Source organism: Micrasema longulum, unplaced genomic scaffold, assembly GCF_059751315.1.
Source record: "Micrasema longulum isolate JH-2025_06_02 unplaced genomic scaffold, ASM5975131v1 h1tg002224l, whole genome shotgun sequence".
NCBI classification, from domain to species: Eukaryota; Metazoa; Arthropoda; class Insecta; order Trichoptera; family Brachycentridae; genus Micrasema; species Micrasema longulum.
In genome coordinates, this window is record NW_028279384.1 from 121,632 (window position 1) to 144,776 (window position 23,145).

The following is a 23,145-nucleotide window of genomic DNA, read 5'->3' on the forward strand; positions in this document are numbered from 1 at the left end:
TTGTAGCTAGTCGAATTGTATTGAATTATCATTTAATTGTTTAATAATATGTGAAAATATTTCAGAAATAACATACCCATATACATGGGTATATGTAGGCATATAAAATTAAAAATAGTAAATAATATTTTATATTATTTTTTGTTATTGTTTTAATAAAATTGTAGTAGTATTGTGGGCACTGCTTATGTGCTCATATGGAACGCACGCCACTACCTATATACATAGGTATATGTAGGCATCTAAAATTCAACAAAACAATTGTTAATAATGATTTCACACCGAGGTAAGCTAATATGTTCTATTCCTAACGCAAATCATCTTTTCTATACATTCCTATCGCAAAATATGTATATCATTTTAGTTTAAATTCGGAAAGATTGAATATTTTATTGAATAGTTCCACTCATTCTATATTGCTGATTTTCAGTATATGATTTAGGATACATTTCTAAAAAAAAGTATTTTTGTTCAAATCCTAGTAGTTATCTTTTAATCATAAATAAACCTTCTCCTGAAAATGTTACTCGTTGTAGATATTTTGCTTTGTGACAACGGTCCTCGATTGAGAATCATTTTTGGTTTTTTTTTGCATTTGGCGGAAATCGAACCCACAATGCCAGTTTTTTAGATTGGCCATCTAACCAACTGCGCCACTTTGTCTGGAAAAACGGCTCGAGGGCTGATGAAATACATAACCTGATACTTTAAGAGTGGTGATGATAAAATGTATTTTTTTCCTTGTACCGCTCGGAACATGAACTGCGGACTGATGTACTTTTATTTCCACCACTAGCAGAATTAATGTACAGTAAAAGAAAGGAGTACGTATGTTCTATGTATAACAAACGACTGGTGAACTAGTTAAGAATATAAATACATAATAATATGTCTGTTTTACCATTTGGAATTTTTCTGGAAATGTGATTTATGTTAATTACTCGTTTGTAAGTAAGTAAGTAAGGAAGTTCGGTGTATTGTATAAACATGTGCTGGTCACTTCACCGCATTCCTCGATTACACAAGTTATAGATCTTCTTCTATATCAAAATCATAGTTTTATATATATATTTCAGTACAAATAATCATTTCTGTGAGATTCTGATAACTTTTCCAAATTAAATTTTAATCTTTCTCGTGTCTTAAAATTATAAATACAAATCTTGTTTATGAAATGTGTATAAAAAAAAAAGAAAACCAAATTTTTAGAGATATAGAGAATGTATTTGAATGCTGTACACCAGGGGTGGTTGCGCCACATGTACTATGTTTATTGTGTATTGCACATTTACTAGGTTGCTGTGTTAAATTTATTGCTACCTACTGAGCCCTAGTGAAAATGTTGTAATTATCCTACTGTGGATACAATATTTTTCTCTCCAGAGACCAGTCTGATGACAACTGAACTGTCACCGAATGTACATGTGATTTTGATATTTTCAGCATGATTGCTAACATTTTATTTTAGCTATCAAATAAGTCATTCTAATACACTGTTTCGTGTTATTGTATGAATCAATAATCAAGAAACCGCCAATCGGCGATCTGACCACAGGATCTGATAGATCCTGCCGTGAGAGAGAAGTTCGAACATTAAGGTTGGAAGAATCCCAGTACAAGGTAGGTTCATTCATTCGTATTGGGGTTTAGTGGCAAAGTAACTAAAGATAACGCATAGCAACGCCAAATCCACGAACCAGTAAAACAAGCAAAATTCGAGCGTCCATTTGCTATCTGGCGAGTGGCGCGATCAAGGGGTCTTCAAACTTTGCCTGGAGACCTAGCTAGCTCATCGTAACAACATACAACATACTGTAGTAATGTGATATATCCCAAAATTGTTGGAGTCTTCAAACAGTTTGATCAATTGCATAAATTTGCTCGTGGCTTTTTTCCACTTTTGGAACGTCTTATCGCTGTTTTCCTGCCACTGCTGATAATTTCCACTTTCCACAGCTGCTAACAACTGTCGGTGGAAAGTTACAACTATATAAATCTCACTAACCATATATGTAATGTTTAATTTTGTCATGTGAATTACCTAAGTGTGTCACTTGTTGTAAGTTGTTAGGATAAATCTCATAATCATCATCACATCAGCATAGAGCCATTCTTGTCTAATGGTGGACATAGTCCTCCGTACATTTCTGTCCTGCGCTTTCTGCATCCGGTCGCCGGCGATTCTCTCTATATCATCTGTATCTGTGTACATCGCGTGGGCTCGGCGAGGTCTCTTAGTCTGGCAAAATGTCCCTCGAATGACCTTAATTTCACAATGATGCCGACCCCCGTGTATGAGAGTGAGTGATGCACGATAGAGCGCAAATTTTGAGATCCTCGCAAAATCAAGAAAAGAATGCTGTGTCGGTTCGGGCGTGTAGAGCAAATGGATGAAACCAGGAAGACAGAGAAAAATATGACCAAATTCAACAAAAACTTGAAGACATGTCAAAAGTCAGAATAATAGGTGAAGATATATGAATCTGCAGGGAAACAGCGTTGTTTAGGAAAAAACGGACCGTCGTTAAATATTTTTAATTAAAATATTATATTTTTAAAATGTAAGAATTTTAAAATTGTAAAAACAATTTTTTTTGTCAAAATCAATTACCCACGTGTGCGCAATTTATATTCACAACAAATATTATTTACTTTATTTAAAAACTAAATAGACATAAAACATTGTTAAATTATCGCAACATTTATTGTTTTAAGGTAAAAAATGATTTAACTCAAACATTAACACAACTTTTTTACTGGCTTATGTTTTAGGGAATGTTATATTTTAGTCCATCATACGCTTGACCTGGAGATAGTTTGCTGATTTTATACGTTCCATCTGAGATGAAGAAGCAAACATAAATTAAATGTTTACACGTGTTTCTAGTTTATAAAAATGTTCATTTTATGAATGTGTCAATTTATTGTATCAATTTGGGAGATATTCAAAAATGAATGCGCTGAGATAGTCACATTTTACAACATATATTTGATTCAATACTTCTCTAGTATGGCTGTCACAGAAGTTATGATAGTATAAACCTTATCAACATCGTGTTGATAGTTGGAAATCTTTAGCCACTTGTGTATTTCTTTTACCCTAAATGTAAATGTTATATACACATTTCCACTAGAGCAAATAAGTCAATTTCATAGAAAATGTGTATAGCGGGTTTTATTAAACATGTTTCCTGACAATTTTGGGTATTAAATATATTTCCTAGGAATTTTATATAGTGCTGTATTTCATACATTTCCGGTAACATGAACACTCATTTCCATCGTGCGAAATGCAAAAGTCTGTGACATTTTGTGCAACTTTATGTTTTGCACAAATTTAGTGTCAATATAAGCCACAAATATATGCTCAATGGATTTTATATACAAATTTATTCATATATGTATCTAGAAGTGTGTACATGTAGATTATTTTAGAAATACCTATACAATATTGCTTTCTTGTCATTTTATAACATTCCTATATATGTAGTATTAATATTGTTTTCTATGATTTATGTATTTCCCTTTACACCTATGCATGTAGTCAACTTGCAGTCTCCAGTAATAAGCAATTATATGTACATATAAATGGTGTTATGGCCGCCATTCTTCTTCTTCTATAGTATAATACATATTTTCAAAAATAACATCTCTAAGGAACTCTATTAATATTGATTTTGAAATAAATTGCATGAATTTCTTCAACAAGTACATTTAGTGATATTTTATCAATATCTTACTTACACAAATATCCGAGGTATTAGTTTATTTTATTAAAATTAAAATAAAGTTCATTAGCTGATGTTTTTGTACTATTCTCCGTTCCTTTATTAAATGTATTTTTACTTATTGTGTTCACTTTGCTCTTTTGTTGTCTTTGTCGATTTGCTAATCAATACATTATGTTGTGACCTAAAACTGCGTATTAAAAAGTATTCATTTTTTAATATATTCATCTAGTTTGAAAGATATCAAAGAAAGTAGAAAGAAAATATAAGCAGAATGTTTATCGGATCATACATACATATTTGTCTATCTTTTCCGCGTACTTAAATATTTGGCTACATGTAAACATTTCCCCGGATACACATCGGTCGAAATATTGTGTACTTCTTTGTGTAAGTCAAATGTATATGTATTGAATTAGCACCGACCCCCAGAATAGAATATGTTTATGTAATTGTAGTAGGTAGAATCTTCATTGTAATATTAAAAAGAATTTAATGTGCCTGCGTTAAAATCATATGTATTTATGTACATAATATTTATAGTGTGTAATGATGTGAGCTTAAATTATAAGCGGGTTATTCATATCAACACAAATTATATAAATGAAATTCCTCATTCACACGTTCGCAGCATAATCATATTCATTTATCTCCATAGTCAAATATTTACACTGTTTAAATTTATTTTACAATAATTTTATCTAAATAAAAAATATGTTTATTTAATATGTAAAAAAGCATTATTTTTGTAAAAGAATATTGATTGTACTGTTACTCACAAAATTGTAACAATTCTGATTATCGAGTTTGAGATAAATAGGGCCTATTTGTTATACTTAGAAAATAACTAAAATTACAATAAAATTATTTTGAACATATCATTTACTCTTCATATCGTTCAACTGCAATTTTTAAAAAAACAGTAACAAAAAAACATGTTTATCACCAAACCGCATTGTCGTTTGGTGTGTACATAACATGCTTGCGCAAACAAACATAACAGTTTCAATAATCGTTATAATCTGTTACCGAGGCAAATAGTGAGCTACGAAACACTTATATTTGTAATCATCATGGAACAAAACCATTTTTACTAAGTATTATTTAATGTACCTATTATAATATCGAGCACAAAGATCTAGTCGTTTAGTGAGTATTGTGTTTATATTTATGTTGTTGCTAATGCGAGGATAATCGGTGATTTTTTAGGTTATTATTTTATATTTTGTAGCCCTAGATTTATGATTGTATTTGCATAATTTTTACGGAAATTATTGAAACACAATTTTTGTCACTGACGAATGAAACTACATAGTATTTATCGTTGTCCATCGCTTTATTTTAATTTACTATCCACCAAAAATATTAGTTCCTATACCAAATTTATGCAAATAAGAAACCTTGTCAATTTCTGTTTTCAATTTTCGGAATATTCTTAAACTTTTATATCAGCTTGCTATAATTTTTCCTGTTGAGAAGTATCGGTTGTGCGTATTTATTTAATACATTCCATTAATAATGCTTAGAGAATTGAAGTTTATAATATTGTATGTTTAAGAATATATGTATCATGAGCAAGAGCGGACCATTATGTATTTAAAATTATTTGTGTGTAACCAACAATTTCTGGTACATGACATCACCATCACCGGAAAAGTGCCATATAATGATCATCACTTTCAACCGGACGAGTAAATAGTATGTAATAATATCATTGGAATAAGTTGGATTAAACCGTGTTAGTTACGCTCAATTAAGACAATGAATAAGTCCTAAAAAATACATACATCTATTAATTTTTTTTAAATAAAAAGGGAGTATGTATTTTTATTGTGATTTACCCAAGTATTTTAATTTTCATGGACATTTTCAAGGAATGAGGAAGTTCAGTGGTTTAAAAAAAATAGATATATTTAACATTGATAGTCTATTAACAAATAAAAAAAAATCAAAAACCACTGAATGTCTTTACTGGTGTGTTCATTTAATGCCCTATTTACAACTAATAACTAATAATAAAATGCCGTGGAATCAATGGTGAAAGTGTGTTGAAAAAGGAAAACTCTCAATTATTGTATCTAAATGTGAATTCAGTCTTGTAAATGAAAGATAAGTTGCCTCTCGCACTTCATCTAATGACTGTGCCTTTAATTTAATTATTGATTTAAATCGATCAAATGACATCGTAGAAATATTGTGTACCGTATAAGTTATATATTTACATTGTAAAAGGAATGCATCTTATCATACAACCATTGTGGCATTTCTTTTATACATACTGTTTTAAAAATGGAAAATGTTTCCATTAGTTTAATTAGAAAATGAGGAATAAATTATTTATTGAAATTGTTTAGTTTTTCTTTTATAATCCTTCTCCACATTCACTCGTCATATTATGTTCAATTAAATTAACACGAAGTGAACTTCATGAATAAATGTTAAGAGGGAATAATCAAAACAATATATTTTATAAAACACCTACCAACGGTTTTTACTGCGCTGTGCCCGGAAATCCTTTCATTGCAAAGGCAAAGACAGCGAGAGGCAGATGACGTAAATCCTCCAAGAATCTTAGATTTTCACAGGAATTCAAATGTAAATAGATTTTTTCCGTGTTATTGCGCCTTTTATTAATCCTGACAATGGACGTTGCAATGTGATCCCAATGGTGCGACATACATAGCATTTGCTGTCTCAAAATTCCCAGACTTATATTGGAACATCTACGCTTGCCTACTTTACAAGGTGATAGGTTCTAGACTGACCGGATCTTGCAGACTGTTCATCGCTAGAGCATGTCAGAAATTACAAGAAACGAACCTGAGGAGCTGGCAGCCGACAGAGGCCCGGATGCTCTGTGGAACTTTTAGTTGACGGTTCTATCTCCATGCTCCAAAATCCTGCAGAGAAACGACCAAGATGTAAGCGACATCCTGAACCTAAGAATGAGAAGAGCCGATCCCGACAGCGTACCTAGGCAACAAATTGGGACCTCGGAGTAATAATTTGCGACCCGCTTATAGAGATGCCCTTTCACTCGATTGCATAGAACAAAAGCATTCCAAATTTTTGGTTCGGTTAAACAACAAACATGTAATGGACAGTTTGTCGCTGAATTTGCAATTCTCAACCTGAGTACCTACAGGCTGTTATCTTGCTGTAAACTGTAGCTAACTGATTATAATCCTAGAATAGTTTTAGTCCATACGGGTGGCTCTATAAACGGGTCACGTTTGGTTGGGACAGTGACGGGAAGAAAGTTAGTAACTGACAACATTCATGTAGAAAAAAGAAGTCAATATGATTTTGTCAAATAATTGGGGCACTAAACTATCAAATCTGGCAGTCTCATTTTAAATCTGAGTTTGCCAACAAAAAATCTGTACCTTAATTTACAATAAATTACTGTCTCGATGAATATGATAGATTCTTATCCTTTTCTACTCGCATACATTTCAGAAAATCAAAATGCACCGCAACGGACAGGCAACTTCAAAACCTTGTTCGGCTAAATATTTTATTAAATAAAAACTTTCTAGATTATTAATATTTACAATAACCTCAAGCCGCTTGAAGACTGTTATTTAAATAAAATGTCACTTTTGAGTAACACAGATAAATTAAAATTTCAGCTTTCCCCGAGATACCAGAACACCCAGCACAGGGTGTTATTACTCCCTTGTTCATTAATTTCACTCTCACCAAAAAAATAATTTACGCAATATGAAAACAATGAGGCTTTTAGACACTTATTTATTGTAAAATGCCATACAATATTATCTTAAAATATAAAATTATATTAGTGTCTGAACATGAAGTTATTCAGTTTTGGCGGCCGCGGCCTTGGCCTTCTTGGGCTTGATGGGGCGCTGCGAGCGGAGCACGGCGGACGCGCGGCGGAGGGCGACCTTGGTGAGGTCACTGCGGTACTTGTTGCACTTGATGAGCCTGCGCAGCTTGTGCAGCGCCCTCCTGGAGCCGGACTTGAAGGTCCTGCGGACGACGCTCTTGGCGGGCTTGCGACGCGCGCTCGCCTTCTTGTACACGACCGTGAACCCCTTCTTGTCGGGACTGTCGACGACTCCGATGCTCTTCTTGTGGATCAATCCGTTGTAACGGAACGAGTTCAAGTTAGTGAGGTTGTTGGGTTCCTTACTGAAAGGCTTCTTAATGTTGCGCCGCTTCACCAAGAAGGCGTTGTTGTTGCGTATGATCATCCATGATAAGTGGGCAGACATGATAAATTTGAGATACTGTCAACAATATCGTAATAAAATAGTCAAAAATCAAGACTTGATTTTGACACACCACGCTTTCGCAAAACTCCACGAAAAAGAACCATAGATTCTGTCAAATTTCACCACGTGGTCATAGACAAAAACGGATATTGTTCTAATGAAATGCATCTATGGTTCCAGTAAATCTTCTTCTTTTTTTGTGGCTTTTTACAAATGTTTATAGCAGTGCTAATCAACCTGTGGGTCGCAAAAATTTTAATTCATAGAAAGCTATATAAATTTCAAATTTATAGAAGGTAATATAAATAATGTGTAGGCATTTACAGGACTCTCTGCATATGATTTTTCGTCTAAAAATCATGCTTCCATTTTTTATTAATGAATCATTTAACAAATTTTCTAATTTTAAATTTGTTTGAGCCTGTATTTTCTTTTGAATGGAGTAAGGAAAAATTGAATATAGTCTTTCAAAAAGGAAAATAATACGGTGTCCTATTAGGATTTCTCTCATCGTAAACTTAAAGCAGTATTAAAATGAAGCATTGTCAACTCGTCTAAACCAATCACAAAATAATTTGGTACTGCCAGCGTAAAAAAATCAAGGAAATCTAATAAAGGAACGGTAATTTTTTTTCCCTTTTTAATCTTCGAGAAGTGTGACAACACGCAATGTATTGAGTCCCAGTGGCCAAAGAGGTTATAGAATGGCGGAAGATTTCAAGCTGAGTAAGCAAAACAATATTTACGGCTGAGGGGGAAGGTAAGGAATGACAAGGTGTCGTTAATAGTTAAAAATGAAAATACCTACTGTGTGAAATAAAAAGATTGAATAAAAATGAAAATCAAGTTTATTGAAATAAATTATGTAGACAATAAACATAGTTAAAATATATTCCCGTAAAAATATGCATTAACACATTGGAGACAATTTTGTTTTGTGAACATAAGGCACCTGATAAATTTTAGCTATTATATAAGCAGGTTACTTACACACATGGTATGTATATATATATATATATATATATATACAGATATATATAAAAAAGCTCTGTTTTACTACTATATATGTGTTTCATCAGGAAAAATATTTATTGCAATTATAATTATGCATTTAAAGATGGCCCAAAATAAGTCATTAAAGTGATAGTTTTTTTGTCAAAAAATAGAGTGTAGTGTAGTTTTGAATTATTTTTGCGCATGTGGTTTTATAAAGTGATAATTGTTATTTATAATATACCTACAGGTATTTATATATTTGACATATTAGCAGCATGATTATAAATTGTATTTATGTCCTAAGTAGTAAAATAATGAGACAAGAGTAGTGCATATTATATAATGTTTGAATCAGACAATGATTATTTATATATGTTGAAACAATAGGGAAATATCACATACTACGAATTCTGATAAAAATATGAAATGGATTTAGAATAATTAATTGTATTTTCAAAATCAATTGTGGAGAAATGTTTACATGTATCTTTAAAAAAGAAAATATGTCACTAGAAAAACGCGACTGATAGTTGTGACGACATGAATTGTGACGTATTAGGGGAGCGGCCAATGCAATGACCGTTTTTGTGGGAATTCAAAATTACTCATTTAAAAATATTTTTTATGCTACACCAATGAGGAGACTTTATTTTTTATTTTTACTGAATAGTATTTCATAGACCTATCATTACTTTAAACATGTTTTAAAAAAAGCTGATATTTCCATATTGGTAATGATCCACATGATTATAATAATTTAATGTACACCATTTTGAATCATTTAATAATAATAATAATGTTTGGATAATTTATATAGCGCCATTTTTGTGAAAATCACCTCAAGGGCGCTAATCTATTTATTTTTATTTATTTATTATGGATAACTTATATAGCGCCATTTTCGTAATAAAATACTTCAAGGGTGCTTTACATGGTGATTCTATTGTTAAGTTAATTTAATTGAAGCTTTTAAATTTGTAATTTAATTAAAATAATTTATTTTGTTGTCACCTCAAGGACGCTTATATTGTTATATTGTTGTAAAAATGTGTGCAAGATGGCTTTACAATGTCGTATTACTTTCTCAGCTAAAAATTTAATCATTTTTATTTATTACATTGGCTGTTATTATATGTATTCGAAAACTAAGGAAAAATATTCTTAAACAAAGCAACAGAAATGTGTATGGGAAAATTATGTTTAAAACCCATTGCAGAATAAATTAAAAACCCAAAGAATAGGAAAAAAAACATTAAACTCATTAAAAAAAAGTATGCATCTATATAACATATTTGTTGAAAACAAAATTAGGTTGAGAAAGTAGCGCAATAAAATTTATTTAATATGTACAGATGTGAATCGGGTTGTGGTCCTGTAGCTAGTGTCTCGGACTCACGGACCAAAAGTCCGTGGTTCGAATCCCACTCTACCCCAACTCGATTCCCATTTTCTAATAGTGAGTTATTTACAACTTGTTGAAAATGGCCCTCAAAATTAAATATTTGGGTAAATCATAAGAACTCAAATATTTATTTTTATTAAAAAAAAAGATTTTTGAACAAATATGATATGTATAATGTGTGTGGAATATTGAATACTAGCTTATTTGTACAGCCAAAATCTCATCTCACGCATCGGGATGAAATATTGCGACGTGATTCATTCACTGGTTTAAGGCACAATAACTGCAAAAATATACATTTATTTGGGATTATAATTTTAGTAAGATTAATATTGGTTCGCAATAGACATTGGAATATAATTAGTGAGCTTAAATATGTATATTACAGTGCATTTATTACAAACTACGCAGAGATGTGCAAATACTGATTGTCAGACAAAGTTATATTGCAAGTGATGATTATAAAATATCCTGTATAAATACTTTTACAAAATACAAACAGATCTTTTATTTTTAAAAAGTAAAATGATAAATTTAAATATAAAAAAATTACACAATCGCGGATAAATTTATTTGAGAAAACTCTATATTATTAAACCAACTTATTCAAAGGTTTGTTTTTATTGCATACATACTAGCATCTCCTCGTGCACTAGAGCATAAAATGAAAGAAAAAAAAATGTTTTTTTAAAAAATAAATCAGAATTTTTCACATAGAATATTATTGATGGAAAATCAGTAAATATCAATAAAATTCTCTGCATCCATTATCAGGGTTGATGTAGTTAATGCTGCGATGCGATTCGAAATGTCAAAAAGAGTGCGAACAACACATGGCATAATAACCCAGAAAAACTCATAGTGCATCTGAACAGCCATGAAAAGCTAAGAACTAACCAATGAGAGATATTAAGCCACATAAATGGCTTTACCATTCCTTTCCTGAGTGGTTCTTTCCATCTTTAGTGAAAAATCAGCCAATCTCGAGATGATTTCTGATTGTCAATTTCTGTACAGAATTTCTGCGCCTTCTGGCGTCTAAAATATTAAAAATAAATATTTTTTTAAACTTTTCAGCTTATTTTTCAGCACGTACGAGAAGTACATATATGTATAACAGCTCACATATTTTAATAGGGAGATGATCAACTGTAAAAACATTAAGATTTATCAAGTAAGGGATTTAGAACATCAGCTGGTTGTTCTGACATCTCATTACTTTCACAACCTCGCACGCGTCTAATTATGTATCCCTGTTCATTTCAGTTCATTTTAGCTAATTTGTAATAAAATTAAATGATTAATAAATTATTACACCGGGACAAGGAAATTTATTGTCTTTTCCAAATGCCATTTTATTATGAGCTCGAGAAAGATTTGCAGCAATTTATTTGCATATTTTACAATAAATTTTATTTAGTTTATAAACAATAATTTAGGGATAAAGAAGTATTACGGAACAATCAATTTATAAAAATATTATTACTGAACTATTTCACCAACTCCGGTTGTCGCGGTTGGGTTTTGTTGACAAGTTTGACATTTCACTGTTCCTTGACTGGCAACTGAAGATCACCCGATCACCTTACCTTCCTGCGAGAGATGATCTAAATACAATATTCATTGTATTTTACGGGCTACCCTGTGCTTTACGTACAGTCACTGTGTACTCGATTCATCAATAAAGCTTTTTACTATATTAAATCTTTAAAATATTATATAACAACTAACACATGTGAAGGTGTGCATGTATGCTATAATTTTTCAATAAACAAATTATTGAAAACATGGCAATTTTCCAAGCTACATCTCGCTTGAACATGACAAAAGGATTCTTAAATAATAATTCATCGGAACAACCATTTATTTTTTTCTCAGAGAGAGAATGAAACAAGGATGCTCCGAGAATATAACAAAAACTTTGGATATATAGTTTCACGCTTCGATTGATTCCGCAAAGAAAATGTCAATAAATAAATAAAAACATCTAACGAACTTTTTATCTTTGACATAGAGTTGACGCCGTAAAAGAAGTCCCGTAAGTGTTGTTGGCCAGAAAATACATCACTTTTATATTGTGAAGAAAGAATTGCCAACTGTTAATAAATTACAAATGGAATCAAATGCCGCTATAGAATTCCAAGGCAGTAATACGACGTTGCGAAGAATATTACGAAAAATTGGTTTTCGTTTTAGAAATTGTAGATCTAAACTAAAAGTTTTAATGGAACGCTATGATATGGCAGCGTGGCGTTCAAGATACATAGAAGTTCTGAGGAAAAATAGATTTGAGGATATGCCTGTTGTTTTTTTGGATGAAAAATATATTCATTCCACATATCACGCAAATAAATGTCGGCAGAGCGATCGAGAACGAGGACTTTTGGTTTCTGAATCGGCAGGTAATCGTTGTATAATCGCCCACGCAGGTTCGAAAGATGGATTCGTTGAAAATTCTTTATTGATTTTTAAGTCAAAATCCAAGTCTTCGGATTATCATGACGATATGAACTCGATCAATTTTTAAAAATGGATGCGGGAAAAAGTAGTTCCGAACTTACCGTAGAATCGTAGTTATGGACAATGCTCCATATCATTGCACTCAGTTAAATAGAGCCCCAACGATGGTTAATTGTAAATATGAGATGCAAGAATGGCTGAATAGAAAGGGAGTGACTTTTTTGGAACAATAGAATAAACCTCGTCTATATGAACTTGGTTGTGAATTATGTGGGTATGCATTGTTAAAATATTGTCACAACATCAACATACTTTTTACCCACAAAATCTGTTCACTTCCCACCTTAGTATCGTTTGATTATCCGCCATAATAAGACCTCGTGTAGTGAATCGCGCGTTTATTTTGTTGAATATGTGCCGCATCATAGACTTTGTTTCCACCAACCACCAGTGTTCAGCTCCAGATCGGGGGCCTGTCCTAGTGTTGGTGCCGCTCGTAATTGACCAGTCGGACCACTGCAATTCCATCAAGAACGAACCAGGATAGTGGCATCCATTCCTAATCCATCTCATTCGTTGGGGTTGTGACCGATTGAAACTGCATACCGCATATCGAGGATATTAAAATACAGCCCACTCCGCTAAATAATATCGCTCCCCGCAATTTCTCGACCCGCATCTGCGTGAGAATTTGTTTTAAAAAAAACGAAGGGCCACCAATTTTCGCAATAAATCAATTACTAGAGTTGTAAAACTGCCGCCATACAACTGTGAACTCAATCCCATAGAAAAAAATTGGAGCTTAGTAAAAAGACGCGCTGCGGAAAAAAATGTTCCACAAGATCCAAAAGAAATTATCAATTTAACCGAAACTGATTTCGCTTATTCGCTTATTACACCCGAAGATTGGCGTATTCAGTGCAAGCACTTGGAAAATGCAGAAGATGAATACTTCAAAAACGATGCACTGCTAGATATTGAAATTGACAATTTTATTATATCGACAGCAAGAGTTTACAGAGAACGATGCAGATTCCTATACATGAGATTCAGAAAGTGATGGTGACTGTAGTATGTCCTGTATAACTCCAATCTACTGTGATCATAGTTATTTTAGAGACCAGCAGCCTCATTATGCAGTCATAGCCGCAGCCAGCAGCCTCTTTGGTTGGGAGGATTGATTTTTTTCTCGACTTTACTCGGAGTATTGGTAACGGATCGGCACGTAGGCGTCGAGTCCCCCCTCTATTCCAGCAGTGATCGCATTCTCGCGTTATTAAATGTCATTTATGCCGTAAAAAAATAATTTATTCGCTTTAATAATTAAGGTTTTCATTTAATTTTACATAACTTTTACAATACCTTAAAGACTGGTATCTATTTTATTCTTTTAACAGATAACATGATAAATTATTTTTAAGTTAGTTTCTTGTGTGTATTTATTTTGAATTTTTGTACAATTTGTAAATAACATACATTTATTTATGTTGGAAAATAAAATCTTTCAAAGTGGTAACATTTCATCTGGCGATCGCTGCGCTGAGTCTGCAGGACTTCTTTCGTGGCGCTCACTCTACTTATGTGTGAAGTATCGCAAAATACAAATAAAATTGTTTATGGTATTTTTATAATGGAAATTTTAAAATAAAGTATTTTTTTGTAAGTGTTACCATTTAATATTCATCGAAGAAAACACACTTGGCAACGTTCTCGATGGTTTAAATTAATTTAAAAATAGAATCCTTTAGAGCAAAATAAGGTTACAGAGCACTAGTACACAAAAATTATACATTATTTGCTGATCATTTATATTTTTTATACATAATATATTATTTATATGTAAAAATAAAGCATTGTAAAAAACTTACAAGCTAAAATAAATTTGATGAATCAATCCCTAAGCTACAAAGCTAAACATGTAATATTTAAAAAATTCAGACTTGTGAAGACCCATTTTAAATGCAATATGAAAATATTCCCCCAAAAGCTTTTTAATTTTAGAGGATCCTATAAGTATTTTTAATTAATCAAGATGTTTATTCCCGTATTTATAGTTCAAAAGTAAAAGATAACATTGTAGATATTTTCAATGAGGAAGTCCAGTGATATGGGAAATCGATAAATATTATTTATTAAATAAATAAAAATGAACTACTTTGAAAAGACACAGGTTCATGCGAACAATAACCAATCAGCATTGTTATGTGTTGTGATAGACTTCCGGTTCCCGGGTAGCCCTGTTTTTCAACATTTAGTGTGTTTTGACAGGCACGGGGTTCTACTTTTAAATATCAGGAAAACTCACCGACTCAAACTCGTGACGTCACGGGCGGTGTAATTTCAAAATTACAAAACTTTAAAATCAAGCGATAATAATATCAAAAATATATATTTTTCAAAATATAAAACCACTAAATTTCCTCATCGTCAGTTCTACGAAATAACATTTATTCATATATGTATTAATAAATGCATTTAATAAATACCTAAATAATACTATTACATACATATTTCAAACAATAGACGCCCATAAATACGGGTGACAGTTTTTACATTAGGAATCATGGTTTTGTTTATAAAAAAAATAAAATCAACACTGAGAATTGAAAAGAAAACTGAAAATATAAACTTTTTCGACTACATAATTTCTAGTAGCATATTTTTCTGTGGATACGTAAATATAAGTCTACATGGAATTAAAAAGTTGTAGACTTAAAGTTTTCCCCTCTCAAATGTTGACATGTAAATGCGTATTTGAAATTTCCAAGCGTTACTTCACTATCTAATATTATTATGTCATGCGAATGATGAAAATCTAAGAAAACATTAACAGTAATATCAACCTAAATACAATTTATTTATATAATTTGTAAATCTGTAAATGTTGTTTATCTATAAAAGAACAAACATAGACAACACAGAATAAATAACAGACGAGTACAGGGTAGTTTACTAATTTTGAATGACGAGTAATGTTAGCATCGGCCCATGGGAAGAGGGGAGCGCTAGTAGCAGTCTGGAGTTTGGTCGCCCGGTCGCGGGGCTAGGGAATACGTGCTCGGGGGCCTAGAACACAAATAAACTAGTATTAACTCATTTCTAATCTGGCAATCAAATTTCTAGTTTGACATTACTCAAATTAATTTATTAATTTATTTCACATTAAACTTTTTAATTTAACAAGTCACAACCAAATTAGATACGTGCACGGTATATTCATATAATTAGAAATGTTCACTTAAAGAATTGAGGATTTTAGTGCTTTTTGAAAAATTCAAAGTTTCGTGTTTCACATTATAAAATTTATATGAAAATAAATATGGTGTATCATCACCTAGGCAGGTATTCTGGACACTCAATTTACATGTTGATCATAATTTTTTTTGTAATATATATGTTTTTACGCAAATAAATAAATAAAAAATAATCAAGGTATCATAATCAAGTGCTAGCAACGCTACCTCTATCTACCCCCGCAAGAGCATTCAGAATACTAGCCCTGTTCAATCAAAGACATTTATTTTTAAAATATGTACTGCGGAATACTGTACTCAAATATGGTCTCCGTATTATAGTACACATTAATCTTCTTGAATCGATACAGAGAATATTAATTTCTAAGACGCATTAACTACGAGCTCAATATCCCAATAGATATGATTAACTATAAAGAATTACAAGCAGAACTAAAACTACCATCATCGTATGACAGAGGAGAAATGTCTAGTTTAATGTTACTATATAAAATAGTCGACTCTCCCAGTATTTGTTTGCCCAGTAATTGTGCAACTAAAGGGGTTTCATGTACCACAAAGACGTAAAACTTCCGAACCAACATCAATTGCAATAACGCTATTAATAAGTTGGCAATTATTGCTAATAAATTTCGGAATATTGTTGATATTTTTAACAAGAGAGATTCACAAATCAAAAAATGTCTGCAATCTCACTTTTTACTTTAAATTTACGTTCATTCTATTTCGTTTTCTCCTCATATACAAGCGTATTCTGTATATATATCTTTATTTTCTATTATTATTTTGTTCTCTAATTGTATTTAGCTTATACAATGTAGAATTTTTAATGTAATTTGTTTTATTTTCATTTTGTGACAGCAATATAAAACTATCACGCATATGGTTGGAATTGCTTGAAAAATCCGAGCTTTGTAATCTTAGCAAGTACCGGCTCGACGCCGCATTACAACTCCCTTTGTTAGTTTATAAGAGACATCCACGTTTCGGGGGTTTTTACAATGTTTTTCAGTTTTGTTTGGTGTTCTATGGTCAATGCATAATAAACATCACGAGTGGGTGATGTCACAAATCCGATGATGCCAGCGATGTCATCAGTTATAGACCAATTTGTGTACTCTCAACCTTACCCGAGCTGTTTGAGAGTACTGTGCTAAATAAAATCTCATCTAGCTTTAAGCATATCGTATGTAGTTACCAGAACAACATGGTTTTGTAGCAGGACATTTGACCACTACAAATCTTCTTTTATTTGAGCACTATATAATACAAGCCAAATGTTTATTTAGTGAAAGTTAGTTCATTTTAATACCGACCCTCGAGTTAGAGCAATACAAATATCAGTTCAATACCAGTTACGGTTACTATCACAACTCGTGCGCAATATCACACTTTTGGTTACTGTTTGCGCGCTTGTTTTATTTTTATCCTTAAACTTGAGTATTTGCAATGTCCGACTGGATGACCCGGGGATCCGCGTTATACTGACCTGAGGTAGCTGCGGAGTCGCTGCACTGGCTACAGTGCGTCGGGGAGTCATCAGTCTATAATACCGGACTTATACTGACCTGAGTGAAGACTTCCTGGGTATTCCCGTGGAGGGGCGCGGTAGCCCGCTGGGTCGGGGGAGCCTCTGGCTACTCGGGGCGCTCGCGACACTCGGTATCGCGTGTTGGGGAACTATTAGACGACAAACATTAATTTCACTCTCTAACTATGACCGACTGAATCACCTCTCGCTTCTGCGATTCATTATTGTGAAATATGCAGAAAAATTCGTATCAGTGTCACCTAATGTTTTATTCTAAAAAAAATCATTTAATCAATGTCATGTTCAGGAAGATAACTCCATTATGTCGACTCATATTACAAATTGTTGAATCAGGTTGCGGGCCTGCGGTACCGCTGCGAGATCTGAATCAGAAGTCCGAAGTTAAATTCCTGCAATGTTTCTTGGGTATTATCAAATGATTCGAGTAAATCACGAGAATGCAGACATTTAACTTGACCCCAACTTCACCACCAACAGAATAGGTAATCCCCTGAAATTATCATCATCAAATCCTTATCCACGCCTGATGGTGCATAAGGCACTGCATTAGTAAACCAAATGCAGCATATCTGTAACAGGAAAGCAGGGTGATCAGTCTCACGCTTCAGCCGCCAGTCCAGGGACAATGAAATATTGCAGTGTGAAACCGCCTCATAAACAAATATTTCATGTGGACCCTGCCAGGGATCGAACCCGGGACCTCAAGCTCGGTAGGCGATCGCGCCAACCGCCGCACTACAAGGTGGACTTATCTCCGACCGATTTTCTTTTTAAGGATTTTTACCTGAGAGTAGCTATCTTGTGGAAAACACTCATCCAAGGTTCCGGTTCTATTTCACACTCGGAACAGTATTTCTCATCCGTCTGGTTTTGGCCCAGTCCCGAAATTACAGTTGTGTTAATTTTAAAAATTAATGAAGACATTAATTTACCACCAAATTATAACTTTACATTAAAAAAAACAATCCCAAGTTCTTTCACCGAAACACAGGATTAATAATTATTTAAGGAAGAGTTTAAGGTTTTTATTTTAATTAAATATGCGTGTATTATATTATTGACATTGTTTCGGTCATAAGGGGTGTTATATTTGGTAAATACTAGCATTGTTAATTACAATTGGTCAGGTGTTTTAGTAAAATCACATATATCATCGGATGGCGTGCATTACCGCCAATCTACAAGTTTGGAAAAAAAAATTCATACAGGGGGATTTTCAATTCTCATCGAATAGTAGGCGAGCTTTCTGAAGAAGAACAGCACCGCGGATCGGAGTAAATGATGTGTTAGGTTTGATTTTAAAAGCAGTTTTTCCTGTCTCGTGGAAACTGTTGATTTAGTAGATTGGCGGAATGGCACGCCGACCGAAGATATATGAACACACTGGATGCGGCACCGAGCACCCGTCTTGGGTTCCATTCAACTGAGGTTTCGGAACTTATCTTGTATTTGGTGGAAATTTAATATTTTACGCGCATGATTTCAATATCTTTTACCCCTGACCTACTTCAAAATGGATGAGAAAATATTGTTCTCCCTTTATTTTTTAAAGTAGTCCTCCTGGATTTGTACGCAACTCTTCCAGCATTTCTATAGCTTCCTGGTAAAACATTTGTAAGACTCCAGCCGACCACTCATCGCAACACATGACCTCATTGTTGTCAAAAGCTTTCTTCCACGCAAATGTTCCTCGAGTTTCGGAATAGCCGGTAGTCACCGAGGGTTAGATCAAGTGAATATGGGGGTATTCGACCGATTTAAACCCAGCCTCGTGAATAGCAGCCATTGACACTAACGCCTTGTATGCTGAAGAATGGGTGATGAAGGTCGGACAAATGTTCTACCGGCAAGCTATAGAAATGTTGGAGCATCGCTAGAAGAAGTGCGTACAAGTCCAGAGGAGCTTCGTCGAAAAATAAGGCACAGAATCATTTTTTCACCTTCTTCGAAATAGGTCAGGGGTAGAGCATATCAAGCAACCCTCGTAGTATTAGGAAATGATTTCTGAAGAAATTTATCCTTTTATTGTTATTATTATTATAAATATTTATCCTCGGAAGGTTAAAACAGGTGGGCTCTGTTTCGGAGAACTAGGCAAGCGAGGATCTCTTTCACTGCCAATATAGACAACCGTAGTATTATCTCGTCCGCCTTCCTTACCTGATGCTGCGGCACTGGGGGCCCGGAGGCTGGAGGGGGCCTTGCTGTACTGGCTGCTGACGGCGGGTGGCCGACTGCTCGGAGGGACGACCATCTAAACAGGGGGACAGTAATATTGTAAATGTGCAAGTACGACCGGACAAGTAGTAGATGTGAGAAAGGCAACAGAAACAGAGAAAGCTTAAGAGTTCCCAATATAGTGCTCTATACATTACCAGGGGGACAATAACAAACGCTAACTTCACTCTTTTACCATCTCTATCTCTGTTTTCAGCCGATATTATCATGTTTCAGTAAAAGGTCTCAGTTAAGAAAAACAAAACCTCGGTATGACGAAGCCGGCTTTACCGACATGACACGTTGAAAAGTGTTTTCAGGAAGATAAGGCTATCTATTTATTTTTTATGATCTTACGCATGCGTTGCAACTACCTCAAATTTTCAAAAATTAATCTGCGCTCAGTGACAAATTAAAATTTACTTATTTTTCTTTCGTATTTAAAATAGGCTTCTTAGATAAAAAGCAGCCACCTCAAAACGATTGAAAATTAAAATAAATCTCAATAAAAGCGAAAAGAGCTCGGTTGATAATAATTTTTGACACTTACAGTGCATAGATACGTGTACGTTGGCGGCCTCCGTGATGTAGTGGTCAAGATGCTTGACTAACGCACGGAACGTTCCGGCTTCGATTCCCGGTGAGAACACAAAAATTAAAATGTGATTTTTCTCAAGCATGGGTGCTCTGTGATGTAATTCACCACTGTAATTAGGCCTCTTGGCCTGTTGTGGTGCAAAACAAATGTAAATGTACCGTAGGGTAATGGTGCGCTCAGTACTTTAAGATACAGGGTCGGTAGAGTATCTTCGTAATGGCTCGGGAGAATTTATATTCGACTATACTGTCATAGTAAAGGTACGGCTTCCGTACCTTCCGATTGTAATTGTCCCCCGGGTGCAGATAAAGAAATTACAAAAATGTACATAATTGTATAAAATAACTATGCAAAATGTTGTTTCTTGTTGTATTTTTTGAATAAATAAATAAATATACTCACATTAGTAATATTATGCTTCGCCCTCATGGGCTGGCGGTAGGAGAGCCCTCCCCCCGCCTCCCTCCCCGCCCCCTCGGGCGCAGCGCCGGCGAAGTCCCTCCGGGGCATGTTGTTACCACAGTCCTGTTGACATTAGCCAATCGATGTAAACAAAGTGTCGAAGAAACTTCTTGATTTAGTTTTATTATTCTAGAAACTGCTAATTATGTGGTCCCAATTTTGAAAACACCAATGAAATATTTTATAATATGGACCCCACCTAAAGAAACGGTAATTTGGTAAGCAATGGTGTTTATCTGTTTAATATCAATGTTTATTCCGTCAAGACTTTTTGTTTAGATTGTATTCTATTTAAATAAAATATACGAGATGTATTCAGAAAGTATGTTCCAATTGTATTTCTTGCCATCGCAGTTTCACGCCCGCGTGATACTTACCCTGACCTATTGAGGAGGAGTGGATGATATTACGAGATAGCTGACTGTTGTGTACGCTTCGTGGTGCTCGTTTGAAATGCCAAATAAAATTGAAAATCTCGCCGCTTGTGAGATAAGATCTGTAACCGGTCCACATTCATCGACAGATCTGCGAGGTGTATGGAGAACATGTGGTAAGTCATTCGATGGTAAGGAGATGGGTGAGACAGTTCGATGAAGGTCGTGACCATGTGCACAACGACAGACAAGTAGGTGTCCATGTTTAGTTAAAGTTAGTAAAATTTGAAAACCAGTAGACATAAAAAAGTCAACAAGTGGTTATATGTAATTATTTACTAACATTTAATACCGTAATAGTTCTGGCTTACCTTGGCTACCAGCGTGTAGCTGGCCTGGCGGATCAGGGGCGCAGGGCATAGGGAGGGGTTGGAGGCGTGTAGCCCCCCTCGGGAGGCGGGCCTCAGAGCCCCCAGGCCTCCCAGGGCCGACCAGCGGGGAGCAGCTGGAAACAAAACATTATTGGATTGTGACCTTTGCTGGTGTGCGTGCGTATCTAGTACATTTTTTCTTTTCATTGTTCCTTCTTTAAAAATACGTCAAATAACCTGTTCTGTCTGCCTGCCTGCAGAACCATCCAGCCGATGGTAATGCCAGCAGGAAGAGCAATGTCTTTACTCGACTGCATCTCTTCAGATACTGGCATGTCCCTGAAATAAAGTTCAGGGAGGATAGCTTCCCTTTATTATAATTACTAATTATAAATGATCACCCTCGACAGACTGAAGGTGGGTGTCACCTGTCTAATGATGATATCCCCTGTGAATGCGGAAGAAATATGAAATGAATTAAGAATAAGTTTTACTCACGTGGCATTCTATTTAGCTCCTTGTGCGAGCTGTACTGGCGCAGCTTAGAGGCCGGCAGCGCGCTCTTCCTGCGCAAGTCCCCACTGGAGCCGACGGCCAGGAGGCCCGAGGCCGGGAGACCGGATGTCAGGCGACCGAGCCCGCCGATCGCTGACTTGGCGGGGCTGCCGCCCGCTGATCTCGACACGTACAAACCTACGGCAAAACATTTTATTTTACTCAAATTAATGGTGCCTTGTGCCTTTTACATGTAAGGAGAAAAATACACAATTAATTATACATAAATGGAGTTAAGTTATTTGTAAAATATGAGATTTAAAAATAAATTAATATTAACAGTTTATAAATACACAAGTACTTCAATACTGTGTATTTATAATTTTATAATTTAATTTAATTTGAGAAGTTTCAACTTCTCAAAATTCCAATCAAAACATAGATTGAAAGAGCGATCGGGGAAAGACTAAGTTGAGTTGGTATTAAAATTGTGATTCAGATTTTTTTTATCCTCTGCTTAATTTTAAGTGAAAAACAGTGGTGTGACTTTCAACAAAATCTCAACAAGCATAAATGAAAAATTTTGACATTTTGAAAAAAAGAGTAATGTTAATAAAAGTTTATATTAGTTTTTAAGATGTTATGAACTAACTAAATAAAGCATAAATAAATCAATCAATGAAAAAAATTAAATGAAATGAAATAAATCACTAAAGGCAGATAGAATTTATTGACATTTTAGGGTGATTTTTATAATTTTTTAAGCGTGACAGTTTTCTTCCTAAAAACAACATTTTTCTTGTGTTTAGGTATTTGTATAGTAAAACATAAAAAAACAAACACGTTAAAACATTTTTTAACCACAACATTATTATAAATATTTGTAATATTAATAATAATAATAATCATGGTTTATTAACAAAAAATTACAATTTCATTATCTACTACATACATGCTTAGGAAATAGATTTGTCTGGATTATGTCCAGTCTGCCTAAC

The 23,145-nt window shown here is 34.0% G+C and overlaps 2 protein-coding genes and 1 pseudogene across 2 annotated transcripts in view; 1 reads left to right on the plus strand and 2 right to left on the minus strand.

The window, feature by feature from the left end:
* Positions 1 to 7,464: 7,464 nt before the first annotated feature.
* Positions 7,465 to 8,116, minus strand: RpL28 (ribosomal protein L28). The gene has a single exon (XM_088239687.1). It carries the CDS (start codon positions 7,964 to 7,966, stop codon positions 7,547 to 7,549), a length of 420 nt encoding a protein of 139 aa, XP_088095813.1. The 5' UTR covers positions 7,967 to 8,116; the 3' UTR covers positions 7,465 to 7,546.
* Positions 8,117 to 12,331: 4,215 nt separating this feature from the next.
* LOC148272701 (uncharacterized) lies at positions 12,332 to 13,910 on the plus strand (annotated as a pseudogene).
* Positions 13,911 to 15,657: 1,747 nt separating this feature from the next.
* The window catches only part of LOC148272702 (uncharacterized), a 30,496-nt gene continuing 23,008 nt past the window's right edge, over positions 15,658 to 23,145 (minus strand). Inside the window, exons 9-14 of the mRNA XM_088239693.1 lie at positions 22,151 to 22,345; positions 21,653 to 21,786; positions 20,848 to 20,970; positions 19,791 to 19,884; positions 17,647 to 17,758; positions 15,658 to 15,890 (exon numbers count right to left, since the gene is read on the minus strand). Of these exons, the coding sequence (XP_088095819.1) occupies positions 15,830 to 15,890; positions 17,647 to 17,758; positions 19,791 to 19,884; positions 20,848 to 20,970; positions 21,653 to 21,786; positions 22,151 to 22,345 (719 nt within the window). The 3' untranslated portion in view covers positions 15,658 to 15,829. The remainder of the gene's footprint in view (positions 15,891 to 17,646; positions 17,759 to 19,790; positions 19,885 to 20,847; positions 20,971 to 21,652; positions 21,787 to 22,150; positions 22,346 to 23,145) is intronic.

Bases quoted from the DNA above. Each gene is read 5' to 3' on its own strand.
- RpL28 (XM_088239687.1), bottom strand. From the start codon at position 7,966: ATGTCTGCCCACTTATCATGGATGATCATACGCAACAACAACGCCTTC.